The 17,289-nt window shown below is 44.4% G+C and overlaps 1 protein-coding gene and 1 pseudogene across 2 annotated transcripts; one reads left to right on the top strand and one right to left on the bottom strand.

Moving 5' to 3' along the window:
* Nucleotides 1–99: 99 nt before the first annotated feature.
* On the bottom strand, nucleotides 100–14,247 carry HDDC3 (HD domain containing 3). 2 transcript variants are annotated; one of them, XM_068272485.1, is made up of 5 exons: nucleotides 14,197–14,247; nucleotides 13,280–13,442; nucleotides 7,320–7,375; nucleotides 3,398–3,638; nucleotides 100–410 (listed from the first exon to the last, which is right to left on the bottom strand). In XM_068272485.1, the coding sequence occupies exons 2-5, from the start codon at nucleotides 13,389–13,391 to the stop codon at nucleotides 280–282; spliced, it is 540 nt and encodes a 179-aa protein (XP_068128586.1). In that variant the 5' UTR covers nucleotides 13,392–13,442; nucleotides 14,197–14,247; the 3' UTR covers nucleotides 100–279. The 2 variants fall into 2 exon arrangements, with proteins under 2 accessions (XP_068128586.1, XP_068128587.1); XM_068272486.1 differs by lacking the exons at nucleotides 13,280–13,442; nucleotides 14,197–14,247 and adding an exon at nucleotides 14,059–14,103.
* Nucleotides 14,239–16,043, top strand: LOC137562242 (thymidylate synthase-like; annotated as a pseudogene).
* The last annotated feature ends 1,246 nt before the right edge of the window (nucleotides 16,044–17,289 follow it).

The raw sequence follows: 17,289 nt of genomic DNA, 5'->3' as shown, positions 1-17,289 counted from the left end.
GAATTGAGGCCATTATAAGTACACTAACACATGAAATTAATACATGTTTTTGCTTGCCAAATGATCTTAGTTGGATATCACACACGGGTTGAGAAGGAATATTTGTAACAGGCCACACAAGGTTTATTTGACACAGAAGTGCATATTAACACTAGAGAACAGACTGGAAACCCTCTTGACCAATAGATCCTCATTTACAAGTTGTGCTTCGGTTCTCGAATGGCATGAGACTGCATAGTTTGCTGAAACATTTATGACAGATTAGTGCGTTTTGAGGAATTAAGCAGCAACACCCCGCTCTTTAAACAGCTCATCCAGCTTTTGTTCCATTTCTGTATTTGTGCCTCGTAGACCCATCACGACTTGGTATGCCCACTGGAAATATTCTTGAACTCGTTGTTGTGACCATCCTAGGGAACAGAAATATGTTGTTACACTTACAGTACTCAACCATTAAGTATAAAATTAGTTAGTGTTCAGAAAGAAGAAGTAAAGGTAGTCCCCGTGATACAAATGGCCTACGTACGAATGGCCCACCATTTCGAATTTGTGCCAGGCCTGATTATATCATTTACGTGATAAAGGAAGTGGGGAAAGAGACCTCCGCAGATCTTCTCGGAGTGGTGTGGGATATCGCCAAAGGTGAGAAGGGAAGAAAAGGGGTGTTGGTGGCAGCAGGATGAGGCACGGGGGAGAAGAGGAGTCACACAGGGGGCACATGGGAGAGAGGATGCACAGATAGGACACAGGAAGGCAGAGAGGGCACTAAAGGACATGAGGAGGTACACAGGGACAGAAAAAGGCAGAAAGAGCCACAGAAGGTCATGAGTTGGCACAGAATGACAGGAAGAGGCACAGGGGGACATGAGGCACAAAAAGACAGGAGGAAGAAGGGGGGGGGGGGGGGGCACAGAAGTACATGAGAAATGATGGGGAGGCTTACAGGGGAAACAGATGTAGTACAGTATTTTTGATCTCTTGCTCAAAAGTATCCAGTATTTATCATATTTGCTCTGGAAAACACTTTGCAAACAGCAGTAGTATGTAGTACTCAAAAGTATGCAGCTAATTCACTTGCTTTGTGTGTGTATAATTCTTATTTCCAAATTAATTTTTGGTCATTTATTCTGGTGTGTACAAAAACTGTTATTGCTTGTTTTTCTTGCATTTTATACACATTGCAATTAAAAAAAACAACTATATTTTATGCAGTGCTGTATAATAAATTAGGCAGCATTGCTGAAACTCTAGAAAAATTATAATAATAATAAAAAGAATTGAAAAAAAACAACTCAGAAAGAGGTGATGAGGAGGTGCATAGAACAGGTAAAGTAGTAAAAATGACCAAATACCCGCAGCTAGAGCTGATGGCTATTAGTTGTGAATGATTAGCTTAAAGACTTCATCCACGTTCACTAAATAGCAGTACAGTTGCTATGTGCTACTTACACCGACTATGTCGTGGGCATTGTACATTCAGCAGGCAATGCGCAGATGCTAGGGTAGCATTACCCTAACACCACTTGTTTTACCTACGCAAAGCGGGTTGCTCTAATTGTGCAACACAGTCAGCACTTAAGGTGCGTACACACGCACTACAAAAGGAAACAACGGGTCCGCCGGACCCTCCCGCTGGGCGTTCTTTAGCCGACAGTATGCGCGTGTGTACTCGTTGTCGGCGGACTGATAAGGCTGTTTCTGAGCGATCCGCTGACAGCGCGTACACACGCGCATACTGTCGGCTAAAGACGGCACCGGAGGGAGGGTCCGGCGTTTCCTTTTGTAGTGCGTATGTACGCACCTTTAGGGAGTCAGATCCTTATTCAAATCAATGTAGCACCCACAGTAGGCAACCATTATTCTGCACCTGATGAATCTTCCTTTGATGGGTAGCGTGGGGCTTACAGCAGAAGGCAATAAAATGGAAGTTAGGACTGGGATAAGACAGAAAAGGTGTGGAGGTTACGGAGCTAGAAAAGGGTCTGATACAGAGCTGGGGAAGGAGTGAAGCAGTTTGAAAGGGTAATGTGCAGCAGAAAGAGAAGGTGAGAGAGACAAAGAAAAGACGATAAAAAGCAAAGAAAGTGGGAGGGCCAGAGGGTGCAAAAAAGGTCTAGAAAAATTGTTAGGTAGGTACTGAGTGGCTGAAGAAATAAAAAAAACTGTGAAGCTGCACAGGAGGGAGCACAAAGACACTACAAGTGTGAATAAGCTGGGGAGGACAGATAGCATCAGGAGCAGCAAAGAACCTGGTGGACACAGAGGAAGGTCAAAAGGGACAGAGAAGGTGGTAGATAGAGCAATAGGAGTGTCACAGAAACAGAGCAGGAACTGATAATGGTGGGTGTGGGCATAGAGTGACAGAAGTATGAAATCTGAAAAAGAGCATAAACCAGAGAATCAGAGGCAGTAGTGGGCACAAAGTGGAAAGAGAAGCAAGTAGTAGTGGACATAGAATGGGAAGAAAAAAGTCAAAGGGTTTATAAGCCTAAGCATATCCATGCAGATCTGAGCTATGCCCAACAGCACAAATTTGCTAGTATACATACACACATACTTATAGAGATGGTTCTACAACATAAATGTCCTAGGCTAGGACAAGTACGGTACCATGTTAGCCATCGGTGAAGGCAGAAAGTTTTGAATTAGGATGATACCATTTATTAGCCAACTGTAAAAGATTCAAAGAGTGAGTTTTCAGTATATAGTACTACCTTTGTCAGATTATAATCTTTTCTACAGAGTCTGAAAATGATATTACTACAGTATACACTGAAAGCTTACGCTCAATCTTTTAAAGTTGGCCAATAGACAAACCCTACCTTTCTCCATTTATTATGGCAATGTCCCCCTTTACAGGATTTTTGGAAGCAAGTCAGCTTTCTTGCATGATGTTATGGGTTCCCCTACCCCCCTTGATATAAAAACCTGCATTTTGAATGTCTTAGATGAAGATGCCTCTAAGTTTGATAAGATGCTCCTTATAGAAACTTTGTTTGCAGCTAAACAATGTATTGCTTTTCGATGGTTGTCCCAGACCTGCTCCACTTGACGACTGGAAAGCTAAGGTTAACCGTTGCTTTCACTATAAGATATTGAACGACCAACATAGGAAGTGTCCTGGCAAATACCTTAAAGTCTGGGAATGTTACTATTTAACGTTACTATTTTTCATACTACCTGTATGGTCTAGGATCCTTTTTTTTACCCTTTACGCCGTATTTGTGGCATGTGTTACTACATTTTGACAGTGTGATTCATTTGTTTGTACTGTCTTGTTACTCAATAAACCTTTGGTTGATGAAAGAAAAAAAAAAGTTGTCCGATAGACAATATTTTCCTAATTCAAACATTTCCATAGACAAAGGCAAGTATTTTATCTTACAAGGATATCTACCTTTTGGAGTGCTTCTATTCAAATCCCGCAGGTTGTACAATTTATCGGCCAATTTGACCAGCTTGGCATTGTGACTGCTGTGTGGTGCATGCTCAATCTGCTTCTGCTTTCTCACCATCCTTGGCAATGTCTTATCATCAGTCACCTCCTCCACAATCTTCCTGACCTCCTGTCCAAATTTCTCATCGATTTCCAGGAATGTCGTGCCGGTATCTTCAACAGTATCATGTAGCAGAGCCGCCTGGAACACAGTTCAATAAATTATCTCTCTGACTCAAGCCCAAAAAAACTACATGTACGCATTTGAACGTTAATATTCCTTGAAAACTGATATTGAAAAGTAAATAAAAAACTAAAGCAATACATATTATTATTGATTAATAAAGCGCCAACATATTCCATTAAAAAGAGTACTTACTTTTCTAGTGTTCTCCAAAATTTCTCTGAATCTCTCTGTGTGCAGAGGAAGAATTCTCTCTTGAGCACAATTCTCTGAAAAGTACAGACAAAGCAAGGACTATGCAGCCAGCCTCCTCTACTGTGCAGATTAGAAGTTGACCAAAGCAGTAGATGTTAAGACAATGGGGTTGAATCACCAACTGTCTAAAATGACGCATAACGCACATGATACTTGCGACACATGCTACCTACAAGATCCGAGCTACGCTATGTGCACCAAGCTTGCTACTCCACTTGTGTAAATATTGGCTGGAAAATCAACCTATGGTTTCAATTCTAGATGAATCTATTCGGACATTCTAAAACTTCAACTTACCGGTAATGGTATTTCTAAGTAAGCCACTGGATAACATTGGAGAGAACACTGCCTCTTGCATCTTGTCTCGGGTCTCTGAATACTTCCAAAGATGAGCAGGTCTGTACTGCACATGCACCAATCCACGCTCACGCAGGACAGAACCACTTGTCTTTGGAAGTACTTGGGGACCCAAGTACTTCTGTAGCTTTCCGAGGAGACCCAAAGGCTTCTTTGACATTAAAGTCTGTTGCTGGAATGGGCGGCCCTGGCAGTGGAACAAGGGGACACAAAGAGGACTGTGAAGGCTGTAAGGTATCCAGAGCCTTCCCTCTTCTTGGGTGAATATGAACTATTTTCCTCAGGGTTACTGGTATGCTTTAACCAATATTAAAGGGAACCCGAGGTAAGTAGGATATGGAGGCTGCCATATTTAATTCCTTGTAAACAATGCCAGTTGCTTGACAGAGCTGCTGATCTTCTGGCATTAGTAGTGTCTGAGTCAAAACCCTGGAAAAAGCATATAGCTGATTCAGTAAAACTTGAGTCACCTGAGTCAGAGTACCTGATCTGCTGCATGCTTGTTCAGGGTTTATAGCTAAAGGTATTGGAGGCACAGGATCAGGAGGACTGCCACTGGTATTGTTTAAAAGTAAATAAATATGGCAGCATCCATATCACTCTCACCTCAGGTTCCCTTTAAAGGATACCGGAAGTGACACGTGACATGATGAGATAGACATGTGTATGTACAATGCCTAGCACACAAATAACTATGCTGTGTTCCTTTTTTTTCTTTCTCTGCCTGAAAGAGTTAAATATCAGGTATGTAAGTGGCTGACCCAGTTCTGACTCAGACAGGAAGTGACTATAGTGTGACCCTCACTGATGAGAAATTCCCATTTTTCTTGCTTTCTAGTGAGGGCAAACTGTAGTCACTTCCTGTCTGAGTCAGGACTGAGTCAGCTACTTACATACCTGATATTTAACTGTTTCAGAGAAAGAAAAGAAGGAACAGCATAGATATTTGTGTGCTAGGCACTGTACATTAACATGTCTATCTCATCATGTCACGTGTCACTTCCGGTATCCTTTAAATAGGATAAACTGAACCTTTCAGGCGCCTTCTCAAGCACAGTACAGCCACGCCTGTACATCCAGAAAGCGTGACCATGAGAACATATGCTACATGCTGTTGTCAGATATGTTTAGAGGATCTAAGCATGGCAACCAGGGCTGTGGAGTCGGAGTCGTGGAGTCGGAGAGTCGGAGTAATTTTGGGTGCCTGGAGTCGGAGTCAGGAAAAATTGCACCGACTCCGACTCCTAATGAATTTAAACTGTAATTAAAACAGAAAATATGATAAAATGTTCTATTTCTCAGATAATAGTCATCATAAATAATTTATACATACAGTAATAGCTGTGCTTAGTCCACAAAAATGAAATAAACCAATCAAAATTAGTTACTTGTGCTGCTTCAATAAAGCAGTCCCTGTATTTTTAAAGTCAGATATACACATCTGATTGTGACTGTATACAGTGATGTTAAAAACTATTTGCCCCGTCCCTGATTTCTTATTCTTTTGCATGTTTGTCACACTTAAGTGTTTCTGCTCATCAAAAACCGTTAACTATTTGTCAAAGATAACATAATTGAACACAAAATGCAGTTTTAAATGATGGTTTTTATTATTTACTGAGAAAAAAAACTCCAAATCTACATGGCCCTGTGTGAAAAAGTGATTGCCCTATACACAAAAACAATGTGAAGCCGTGTCACTAATAGAGATGGTCAATGAGATGGAAATAATTCTGCGTTGATTCTGATTTATGCAAATGTACGCACTCTCTTTGCTCATGAAATCAAATCATTTGATATGTTGTTAAAATTTGGTTTGGTGACTACGAATTAAATGGTACCTGAGAAGGATGAAAAGAAAAGTTTTATACATACCTGGGGCTTCTTCCAGCCCCCTTCAGGCTAATCAGTCCCTCGCTATCCACCTCCACCACCTGGATCTTCTGCTACGAGTCCTGGTAATTCAGCCAGTCAGCGCAGTCCGGCCGCATGCCGCTTCCACAGCCAGGAGCGTTCTGCACCTGCGCAACAGTGCTGCGCAGGTGTAGTACGCTCCCGGCGGCGGAGTGTGTGCATGCGCACTACACCAGACTGGCTCAAGTACCTGGACTCATAGCAGAAGATCCAGGTGGCGGAGGAGGACAGCGAGGGACTGATTAGCCTGAAGGGGGCTGGAGGAAGCCCCAGATATGTATAAAACTTTAATTTCATCTGTCTCAGGTTTATTTTATTACACAGTAGTACTAAACTCTACATATGCACTCCCCCTAGAGCTGCAGGGAATCCACTGAGAATGTTGTGCACATTGAACACAGAGGTGTTGTCTATCACCCATAAACCTGGTTCAGATTGTGCATGAAGAATGTGTAATAGAGGAAGAATCTCCTCATTCCCCTGCAGAGTACCTGCACATCACTCTTACATGTACCCACAGTCACATTGCCTCGGGCCTGATCCATGTTCAGATGTGTAATAGAGGAAGAATCGCCTCATTCTCCTGCAGAGTACCTGCACATCACTCTTACATGTACCCACAGTCACATTGCCTAGGGCCTGATAGATGTTCTTTGTTCCGGTCTGTACCTTTTACAAGTACTCTTACCAAGGACTAGTTTTAGTCTATGACTAAAGGGAATAAATATGGCATATGTATGTCTACATATCCTTCTCACTTCAGTTGTCTTTTAAAATTCCTAACCGTTAGCAGTTAAGAGACGAATTTCATGTTACATACTTTCAATCAACAAGATTGTAATATGCAAATTAGAGGAGTCGGAGTCGGTGGAATCCTAAACTGAGGAGTCGGAGTCGGTGGATTTTTGTACCGACTGCACAGCCCTGATGTCAACAGCGGCGTTGAGGAGGACACGGAAAGCCTCTGAACTATCCAGAGGTTTCCCTCTACTTAGGTAAGTATCTAACTTTTTGTTCCCTGTCCAGTTCAGGTTCACTTTAAATTAGTTCAAAGTAGACCAGAAACTAATAATGGAAAACAAAGGTACTGTTTTATAACTGGCAGAAACTCGGGCCCTGTGCAATGATTACTAATGCATTAAGCAACACTTTACAGACTACACATATCCTTACCTGCAGTACCGTTATATCACTGATTCCAGCCTCGTGAGATAATATCCTAGCTACACCTATAACACAAATACAAAAAGATAAAAAGGTGAGTAACTACAAATAAAGGGAACTATTACTCCCACCCTCCCATCCCCATATCTATATACACACACAGACTAATAACATGGAGGCTCGGTTCCCACTCGTGCCGGATCACGTGCGGCCAGCGGGAGGGACATTGTCTCTTTAGTGTACCATACACATACACACTTTTCCTTTTTCTTTTCTCCCTCTCTTTCTTCCTATCCCCCCACCTCACTGTCACCCTCTTCATTTTCCTTTTTCCTTCCACCCACACTTTTGGTACACCCCAGCCCATTTTCTCACCCCCCTCCAGTTTTTGCTCCATGCTTACTCTCCACCCCATTGCTGCATTCTATAGATAGGCTAATAAGCCTAAGAGTGCGAGAATATCTCCTACTCTCAGTGATCAGTACAAGTGGCCGCCTGATTTTTTATTGGTTGCGGCCGCTGGCTTGGACACTTGTTGCTCTGCGCTGGATTTGGTCCTGCTGCGGCATGTCACGCTTACCCTGCCCCTTTGTTTACATGGGCGGGGCGGTTTGACTCGCCGCAGTGGCCAGCGTCCTGTCACTAGGCAACTGCAGCCAATGCATATGGCTTCAGTGCCCAGCCGTTCAGCTATTGGCCGCTGCCCGCAGCGTCATCCTGACGTGCGCGCGCGACCATTCCTCAGCAGCTGGTCGCCTCCCATCTTTATTTTCATTGGAGCGGGAGCTCTGGACCAATCACTTAGGAGAGGGCGGGCCCTTTCAGCGCAACGGAAGTGCGTCCTTACACGGACGCATATTTAGTTCCGCTGTCGTTCCATACACTTAGTGCACAACTCATTTGAAGCTTGGCAACCGCCTTGCGAAACGGTCGTAAGGACCGTGCACCCTCTGGCGCCCACATCAGCCACCTCCAATGCACCCAGGTACAGCATAGACGTTTCAGTGATGTCCATGTTTTTTGATGTTCAGCATCTCACATGCAACTGCACTCTAAATGTTGTTTTTGCCACAGTACGTCTTTTTGCAATGCTGCACTAATAAACTATAGTGCCAGACATTTCCTGTCTCTCCATTTGATTGCATATCTTTTGCTGTCTTGAGCACATAGTTTTACTGGGTGCATCTACTTTTATGCTAGTCATCCACAGCTGTCCCCGAGTGGCTGCCAGCTCTCCCACAAGTAGTGTCCACCCTGTTGGTCCGCTGTGGTCTGGCTGGAGCCCGGGGGGAGGTACGTTACCACCATAGGCTATATAATGAATGCGTCTGCTCTTCCAGGATTATCACAGCCTACACAGAAGTGCGGCCCACTTACCGCAATGGATCCCACAGATCCATTGCAGAGTGACAAGTGTGAATGGCTCCTATCCCACCTAATAAAATACAAGTGTCCCTGCGTCCCATGTCCCTGTGTCAGCGCTTTTGCACTACTGAACATGTCCTGCACTGACACAGCCATTGGGACTGGATGCAGGACGGGCCAGGAGGAGTGGGCGGGCGTGTGCGCGCTCGTGGTGGATGGCCGGTGTGCGCAGACCTAGAGCCGTTTTCAAACAGGCTTAGGTCACTAGTATATAAAATAGGAGCCATTCACTGTCAGTTTTGTGATGAATGGAGAATGGACAAAAAAAGTCTATTCTCTGCTGAAGTGGGAACATAGCCTAACCACTTTAGGTCAGCATTCATCAGCGACCACCACTGTTACAGTGAGTGCATTGATGCGTCTCCCACATGCTGCCATTGTTGTGCCTCCTGCTGACAGATTCTGCCATTTTGCCTTAAAAAAAAAAAAAAGAGACCCTGTGTAGTCTTGAAACGTTGGGTTCACAATTTATGTACATCAATTGTACAAATAAAGTTTCATAGGAAGTGCCGGTTTTTCTATTGACTTGTCAAGTTGCAGTCATTCACCTATACCTAAGCAGAGCACTCCATTATATAGCCTCACCATTGCCGTATGCCAAGATAGTCCAACACATCCGTTACCCATTAAATATCGCCATGGATATTCCCATATTGGGTGCAAACGGACTGTGTAACCAGGCCCACAGGAAAGTACAGGTCCGTTCTACATGAGTTGGTCCAAAGTCACCCAGCTTCTCAAGCTGCAGTGTGGGTTTACCGGTCACCAGAAGAAGATGTTAAGGTAGCCACTCTTGACAGAGATCATTAACTTGTATCCTGAAGTTGTGACGTGATGACCATGGAAACTGAGGAAACACGGTACCAGAGGATGAGCTCACATAGGTTGATAACCAATCATGGAAAGTGGGTGTCCCTGTGGCAGCGCGTTCTACAGCACTGGCCTCATTACAGAGGGTCATAGTACCTATGGGTAGAGTGCTATAAATTACTTATCTCCTATGTTGCTGTCACTTACAGTAGCTAGTAGAAATCTGACAGAAGTGACAGGTTTTGGACTAGTACAACTCTTCATGGGAAATTCTCATGGTTTTCTTTTTTTCTAAAGTACTCAAAAGTAATGCCACAATAGTGTGCAAACAGGTCTGCCTGCATTTTTGTATAAATTCTTTGCAGTGTGCGCTTTTGTAAAGAATAAATGAAATAATGAAAATCCCCCATGAAGAGATGTAGATTTCTACTACCTACTGTAAGAGACAGCAACATAGGAGAAAAGTCATGTATAGCTTGTTTTACTCTGGAAGCAAGAAACATACAATACTTCTTATTTGTATGCGTTTACATGTATTTTAAATGTTTAAATTTTTGGCAGTGTTTCCTTTAAAGGATACGACCAAGGGGGAAGAAAAAAAAATAAGATCTACTTACCAGGGGCTTCCTCTAGCCCCTGGCAGCCTATCTGTCCCTTGCAGCAACTCGTGTCCCTCGGCAAGAGCACTCCTGTAGCCAGGCTACGTGATCGCGAGCGGCGTGGCACGGCTGCGTGCTCCCGCAGGCTTAGAAGATGCCGACCTGGCGAGGTCAGCATCTGCAACAGAGGGGATCCGGGGACATCGGAGCTGCGGCGAGGGACAGACAGGCTGCCAGGGGCTGGAGGAAGCCCCAGGTAAGTAGATCTTGTTTCTGCTTGGACGTATCCTTTAAGACCCTGTCCTCAAGGCCCACCAACAGTGCATGTTTTGCAGGAAACCACAAACATGCACAGGTGGGGTAATTAGTGTCTCAGCAGAGTTGATTAACTACCTCTCTGGATTTCCACAAAACATGCACTGTTGACTGTGGCAACCACTTCTATAATATGTACCGATGTCTGTAATGTCACGTATATCAATGTCTGGATATTAGGTGCACGTTTCTTTCTCCTTTTGTACAGTGCCACGAAAGATGATGGTGTAATATAAATCACCAATACAAATAATAATTCTACTGCTAAGCAGCCATCTCTATCCTACGCGGAGGGTGATGGGACTGACCACTGTAGCGACCCAGGACATCACATTGTTAAACAAAGTCATGGGACACATGATAAATCTTCACCAATAGTCTTTCTCTTACATGCCTCTCTGCACAGCGTCTGTATGGCACATAACGTGCATTATAGTTTTTACATTACCGTTATTTAACAAACTGACCATCAGCTACAAACGTATATTTGGATATACCGGTAACCATATACTGAAAGCGGATTCGAACTCTGAACATCCACTCTGCTTTAAAAGATAAGCAACAGCATAACCTTTTAAAAATAAAATTTCTTTGTTACAGTTGATACAAATCCTGAAGTAAACCTGCAGTGTTTCTACTTCCTCTTTTCATGGAAACAGACATATTGTTAACCTATTTTGGTTCCTGGACGTAGAAACTACGTCCAGGAACCATGCGCGCTCCCGCGGCCGATAGCGCGGCCACGGATTCGGTAGCCAGGCAATCAGTGAATCGGGCTACGGTGCCCGATCACCGATTCCTCTCCCCCGCTGAAAAAGCGACAGCTTCTCTCGGAAGCTGCGCCTTTTCTGGCTGTTTCCTCCCCGATGCGTCACTCTAAGCGTGTGTTACGCTTAGAGTGACGTCATGTAAACAAATTCATGGCCGCCATCTTGTGGCCAAAAAGTAATACTACAACTGAAAATAAAAAAAAATGAAAATCAACACACATTTACATTACAAACCTATTGTTTACCTCCCACCCTCCCAAAACTACCCAAATAAAATGTTTACTATAAAAAAAAACAAAAAAACATTAAAATAAAAAAAAAAACATGCAAATATTTACCTAAGGGTCTAAACTTTTTAAATATCAATGTAAAGATGAAATATTTCTATATTTTTTTTATTTTAAACTTGTAAATAGTGATAGATGCAAAACGGAAAAAATGCACCTTTATTTCCAAATAAAATATTGTCGCCATACATTGTGATAGGGACATAATTTTAACGGTGTAATAACCGGGACATATGAACAAATACAATACGTGAGTTTTAATTATGGAGGCATGTATTATTTTAAAACTATAATGGCTAAAAACTGAAAAATAATGAATTTTTCCATTTTTTTCTTATTCTTCCTGTTAAAATGCATTTACAGTAAGGCCCGGTTCACATTAGCGGTGGCCGTCCGGAATCGCCGTGCCGGAGCCGGACCGCTTGCAGAACGGACGGAACGGACGCACGGCAATAGCAATGAAAGCCTATGCGTCCGTTCACATGCGTCCGTTCTGCCGGACCGGAGCCGGACCGGATCCGGACCGGATCCGGACTCCGGCGTCCGTTCCAACATGCGCTATTTTTTGGTCCGGCTCCTCCGGCAGCCGTATCCGGGGCGGAGCCGGACTGCACCATCCGGCCAATGGAAACCAATGAGAACCGGAGAGCGCACAACACACTGGCTACAAAAACCGGACGTTCTACCCCACTTCCTATGCATTTTGGATGGGGACCACATGGGCCCAGCGTTCAGGTGGGGCAGCAGCGATTTCATGCTGGAGCTCTAGGCAGCAACATGTCTGATATAAGTCTGATAACGAGGAGGCGAACAACATAGAATTCCCTGGTATACGAGTAAAAAATGCCTGGATCCATGGTCCCAACTGCAGTCTCTGTATCCACGGATGGTCTCCACACGTCCACCTGTCTCCAACAATGACCCCATACCCTTCTGCTGACCTCCCAGACCCCAGGTAATAACAGGTTGTTATCTCCTTAAGAAACCGGATCCGGACCGCAACCGTGTTCACACCGCACGGAAACCGGATGCAAACGGACCGGATCGGAACCGTACGGATCAGGTCCGGTCCGGATACGGTGCGGTCCGGACATCCGGTGCGGTTTTGACAAAACCGCAAGTGTGAACGGGGCCTTAAGTGGCTCTTAGCAAAATGTACCCCCCAAAGAAAGCCTAATTGGTGGCGGAAAAAACAAGATATAGATCAGTTCATTGTGATAAGTAGTGATAAAGTTATAGGCTAATGAATGGGAGGTGAACATTTCTCACGTGAAAACGACGAAACCTGAATTGGTTAACATCCTGTATTTACAAATTAGCTGCTCTGCCGAGGACTGAGGGGATTCCTGAGCTGAGAGCTCAAATTACACTTGTGATTAGCCACAGATTAGGGGGAATTAGACAGACTAAAATCTCTAAATGCATATTTGGGTGTATGTCTCTCGGTTTTCCTTCTGTCCTTTGCAAGAGTTCAGGCCTACTTGCACGGACTCAAGAAGCAGGGGGCTTCTTATCATAGAGGCTGCAAGTAAGCACTTCCCTACTAAGTATTTGCTTTACAAGAAACAATACGAACTATTTTTTTTCTCATTTTACATGCACATTTATATTATACTCTATGCTGTTGCAAACTGGCTTTTGCTGTCCACCGCAATCCTAGAGCACTCGTGGCAATGAATGGTTGTGCTGCGCTGTTGTATAGCCGTACAATGGGTGAAGGTTAGATAGCACACTACAGTCTTTACAACCAGTGAATGAATTACCTATAGGATGATTAATATACGGCGTCTCGTCTTCATCTTTCCTCTTCTGAAACTTATGCTTTTCAGCTGCAAAATTTGCGGCTTCTAAAAGAAGTGCTACGTCGGAGGACATTGCGGCAGGTTATCATTAAATATGAGTAATTGGCGGTGTGCGTACATGCATCTTTGATCCGAATCTTTTTTATGAGTCGATCATCCAAATCATCAAAATGAACGATTCGGATCGCAAAAGGGGCGGGGCCAGGAGCGACACGCCCCCTCTCAGCGGGCAGCGGGGTCCTGGAAGCAGGGATCGCTCTGTTGGAGGGGAGCCAGCCTTGCAGGGAGACAGGTAGATGAGAGAGAGGGGACATGGGTGCCACTGCCAGATATGTGTAGAGCACACATACTGGCTGCAATGTGCTGCCCAGTATAGGCTGGCTGTTCCGTAGTGCTGCACAGTGATCACATTGGAAGCTTTTGGCTCAGCTCAGCACAGCTCAGTAACTTTGCAGACAGTGATTGAAAAGCAATATAATCCTCCTGCACTCGGCACTAAACAGCTGCACTTATTTTCTGGGAATGCTTTCTTTCACTGTGCGACCTTTTCTTTCAAAGTGTACAGATGGACATATAGGCGAAATGCATGTAAAGCATATGACTTCAGCATGTGGGTATTACGTGCAAACATTTCTGCTCTCTGCTCGTCCCTCCTCCCTTCTCTGTCCACTCCCTGCCCTCTGTCCATCTTCTCCCCTTCTCTGTGTGTCCATCCCCCTCCCCTTCTCCTGTCCACAGACCTGTCCTGCTGTTCATTTCACCCCCGAATGCTTCCGGTAGTAAAATGATCCGAGATTCGGATCAAAGATCCGGATCTCTTCAATGATCCGATTCGAATCATCCGGATCATTGAAAAGATCCGAACTTCCCATCTCTACTGCACTGCAGAAACCTCAGCCTCGTTCGGCAAGTCACCGCGCATGCGCTTAGCATTCTTCCGGGCCCGGGACGCACTCACTACCTCCGTCCAGGAGGAGCTCAGGAGCAAGTAGCGTGCTGTAAGCTTCAAAAACAACGTGAGGGAGCATTGCACACTGTCTGTTGATAGTTTTCTCTTTTAGTGAAACAAGTGCTAATGGTTTATGTTACAGTCTTGCAAAGAGAAAGTGCAAGAGGTGACAGCAGCAGAGGTGACAGATCCTAAATCCTGCAGCTGGGACATCGGCATGCAAGCTTACGAGATCAGTTCCCTTTACTGGCAACGAATCGGGTGTTCTGGAATGGAGTGCTCGATGAAGCTTTTGTGGTACATGAAGGGCTCTACAAATGCGAAAGGGCTTTCTGCAAAGTGGGTGATAATCTGGGATGCGAATGGCTCCAGCGAGTTTTTGGACAACCAAGGCTTTATATCCCGAGAGTAAGGAGACCTTGGGCCAGTTTATGGCTTTCAGTGGATGCATTTTGGGGCTGAATATAAAGATAATCACACAGATTACACTGGGCAGAGAGCCAACCAGTTACAGAAAGTCATTCACACAAAGGTGGCCATACACCAGGCGGCTTAGCATCTGATTGGATTATAAAAATCAGATGAAAATTGGTGCCGGCAAGAGCATGCCCGATCGATGAAGCAGCCAATTTGGGTCCGAAATTGGTTGCATATATCGATTGGACACACTGCAAGATATAGGGGCAACATGCTCAATTGGGTGCGTGGTGGTAATGGTTGTGATATCGGGACAAGCAACAAATGCAAAAGACCGCCAACCGCTGTCTCCCCTAGTGTAAAATGTGGCCCCCAGTGCTTGGTACAGTATACGTTACCTGTTGGTGTCCGCCGCTGTCTCCGTCGACATGGGCACCCATGTTACGCTGACAACCACGTGGGGCGTGTTTGAGGGTGGAACCAGTGGCAGACATTGACAGGTAAAGAATACTGCATGGGGCACTGGGGGGGGGGGGGGGGGGGGGAATATCGGGGTACAGAGGCAGATGTGGCATCACAAGGTCGATTCCCAAGAGATTTCATGTTGAAATTTGGCCAGGCAACAGATCTCTCTCCAATCTGATTTGATCAGAGATCTGTCTCTTGGTAGATCTGCCCCCATACATCAACTGATGTATGGACACCTTAATGCTGTAAATACACGGGTCGACTGGCGGCTCGATTAGCCGCCGGATCTACCCCAGCCGCGTCCCCGCGGATCGATTGCCACTCGCCCCCGCTAAGAATCGGGCGAGGGTCGAGCGGCTTTATCGGGCCAGCTGAATATTATCAGCTGGGCGATACACGGTACAGAAACGTACCGTGTGTCCTCGGCATTAGACAAATTCAGATGACAGAACAAACAAACAAACAAACAAAGAACACTTATATCGCTCTTTTCTCCTGGCGGACTCAAAGCGCCAGAGCTGCAGCCACTAGGACGCGCTCTATAGGCAGTAGCAGTGTTAGGGAGACTTGCCTAAGGTCTCCTACTGAATAGGTGCTGGCTTACTGAACAGGCAGGATCATTATGTGCAGCTGGAATCCCAAATATCTCCCACTGATAGCACTTCCCCCTTGCCATGCCCTCTGCTGGTTCTATGTCATGGACAATGAGCTCTCTTGTCAGTTATACCAATGATCAGGGGACATAGGAGACATAGCCTAGGAGTGCTGTTCAACACTGCCAGCTATGCTTTATTGACCTACATGATTGCCAATGTCACAGGACTCCAGCCTGGAGAAATTATCCACATGCTGGGAGATGCTCACATAATCATCAAGAGCCCAATGCAATAACCTTCTTACACTAGCCACAAAAACAAACCTACTAACCCCCCCCCCCCCCCCCAATATATTCTAACCTAAATCTAGGACTAACCCTCAGGCCTTGTTCACATTGTGTTCCGATCACATCTGGGCGTTTCACACCTTTTTTGTGATTCCTGGTGCTTGGGTGGGCAGTGCGTTTTTGTTTGTTCCGGAGCGGTTTAATTCACTTCCTGACGCAGTGAACTCTTTCACCCGGAAAGGAATAAATACAATGTATTTATTCTGAAACGCAAACACAATCGCTGCACAAAGCGATTTTGTGAGCGTTTTGTTTTTCTTATACTTTCCATTAAGATGGAATCTCCTCAAAAAAGCTACAGGCACTGCTTTGCTGAGCGGATCGGAAAAACAAACGCTCAGATGTGAACTCTCTCTAGTAGGGAATCATTGCACACGCGTTTTTAGGGAGATTTTGCAAATTGCCTGCGCTTGAAAAAAGGGCAAAACCGTCTAGTGTGAACAAGCCCTAAATGATATCTTATCATTCACTGCCTTGAGGGCCAGGTATTTCAGCTGTGCAATAGCCAAATACCTGGTGCTAAATGTAACCCTCCCATTTCCAAAAAGAGTAATCAAAAATTACCCAAGCAGTCTAAAACAGTATTTGGCTACATAATAGCCATAAGTCAGTTGCATTATTCATGCACTGCTGCAAAATTAGTTGTGCAGATTTTAACTTATGTTCAGTGTTCAGCGACTTCCAGTATACCCATTAGGCCTCTTTTACAGTGCGAGGTTAAAGTCGCATGTTATAAAAATGTATAACGCAGCCTAATGCACAGCAATACAAAGTCTGTGCGACATTCAAAGTTACACTGAGAAAAAATAAAACATTATGATATAATGAATTGTATGTGCGTACAGATAATAGAACATTGGTAGCAAAGAAAAGTCATTTTTATTTTCACTTATATAGCTTTTTTAACATTGCATCATTCTCTAATATTTACAAACTGCACTTTTCAACTATGAAACAGAGCAGAGCTAATGAACCTTTGAACTTACTTGCAGTCAAATTTTATGTGAAGTTGTCTTTCATAGTTTCTTTGATGTATAAGTGCTTCAGAAAATAGCACTACTCGGCTACATTAGTCAGAGACCTCAGAGAAGCTCTTTTGCATAGATAAGTGAAGTTTCTTAACTCTTCCTGTACTGGAAAGAAAACATAACTACACATACAATTCATTATATCATAAGTTCCACTATGGCTTAC

This window comes from Hyperolius riggenbachi, chromosome 3, assembly GCF_040937935.1.
Source record: "Hyperolius riggenbachi isolate aHypRig1 chromosome 3, aHypRig1.pri, whole genome shotgun sequence".
Classification (NCBI taxonomy): Eukaryota; Metazoa; Chordata; class Amphibia; order Anura; family Hyperoliidae; genus Hyperolius; species Hyperolius riggenbachi.
Note: the sequence above shows the minus strand (reverse complement) of the source record. Positions and strands in the feature narration are given on the sequence as shown.